Below are 893 nucleotides of genomic sequence, written 5' to 3'. Positions count from 1 at the left end.
CCCCGCCCACCTATATAACCTCCGCGGCCGTTCCCCCGTCTCTCCCGTGCCACCCGAAGCACACGACGCAGCACACATCCGCCGTAGCCACCGCTCCTCCTAGCTTGCTTGTTCCGTTGTTCGCCGGCGGCAGAGAAAGAAGGCAGACAGAGGAGGAATATACCGGTCGAGATGTCGAAGTACGTGGAGATGCTGGACATGGGCGTGCGCATCGCGGCCAGGTTCCACTCCCACTGCCCGCAGACGGCGCGCATGTACTACAAGCCGCCGCAGTCCACCTCCACGTCGTCGTCGGGCGCCGCCGAGGCCGCGTCGACGGATCGGAGGGCCGCCGGCTTTGACGGCGAAGACGTGGCTGCTGGCTTCCGGCCCTTCGCCGCATCGGGAGGGTTCGGCGACGGCGTCCAGCCGCGGTTCGGCTTCGACACCGCGCAGGTCGTCATCTACGAGGTCGTATGAGTCGAGGGCTTGAACAACGGCGACGAATTCTAATTTCTAAAAGGAGAGAGGTCTCTTTGATGAGATTTTTTTTTGCGGCCAATGAGTTGATTGATTGTACTAGTTGTCTATAACATCATTCTTTTGTTAGTTTGTGGCCGTGCTGGAATTGATCAAATACAGAATTTTCGTTATTGATTACTTGTATTAATTTGTGCATTTGTCATACTGACAACAAACATGAATCTCGTCCTAGTTGATTTGTCCAAGTCTTGCCACCATCGATTGACCGTCTTGGAATGCACATATTCTACCAAAAGATGTTGAATTGCCCCCATTGCAACTTACTAATGGAGAAGAATTGGAGAATACACAATTTAGTGGCGAACCTAGGAATAAAGGATTTGGGGTGCTACGGTTTACATACTGTATATAAGAGTATCTATATCCGGACT

The 893-nt window shown here is 52.6% G+C and overlaps 1 protein-coding gene across 1 annotated transcript; it reads left to right on the top strand.

Annotated features, from left to right (window-relative positions):
- LOC109773366 (uncharacterized) lies at positions 1-632 on the top strand. Its single transcript, XM_020332057.3, has one exon. It carries the CDS (start codon positions 172-174, stop codon positions 457-459), a length of 288 nt encoding a protein of 95 aa, XP_020187646.1. The 5' UTR covers positions 1-171; the 3' UTR covers positions 460-632.
- Positions 633-893: the final 261 nt, after the last annotated feature.

The sequence above is a fragment of the Aegilops tauschii genome, chromosome 4, assembly GCF_002575655.3.
Source record: "Aegilops tauschii subsp. strangulata cultivar AL8/78 chromosome 4, Aet v6.0, whole genome shotgun sequence".
NCBI lineage: Eukaryota > Viridiplantae > Streptophyta > Magnoliopsida > Poales > Poaceae > Aegilops > Aegilops tauschii.
Note: the sequence above shows the minus strand (reverse complement) of the source record. Positions and strands in the feature narration are given on the sequence as shown.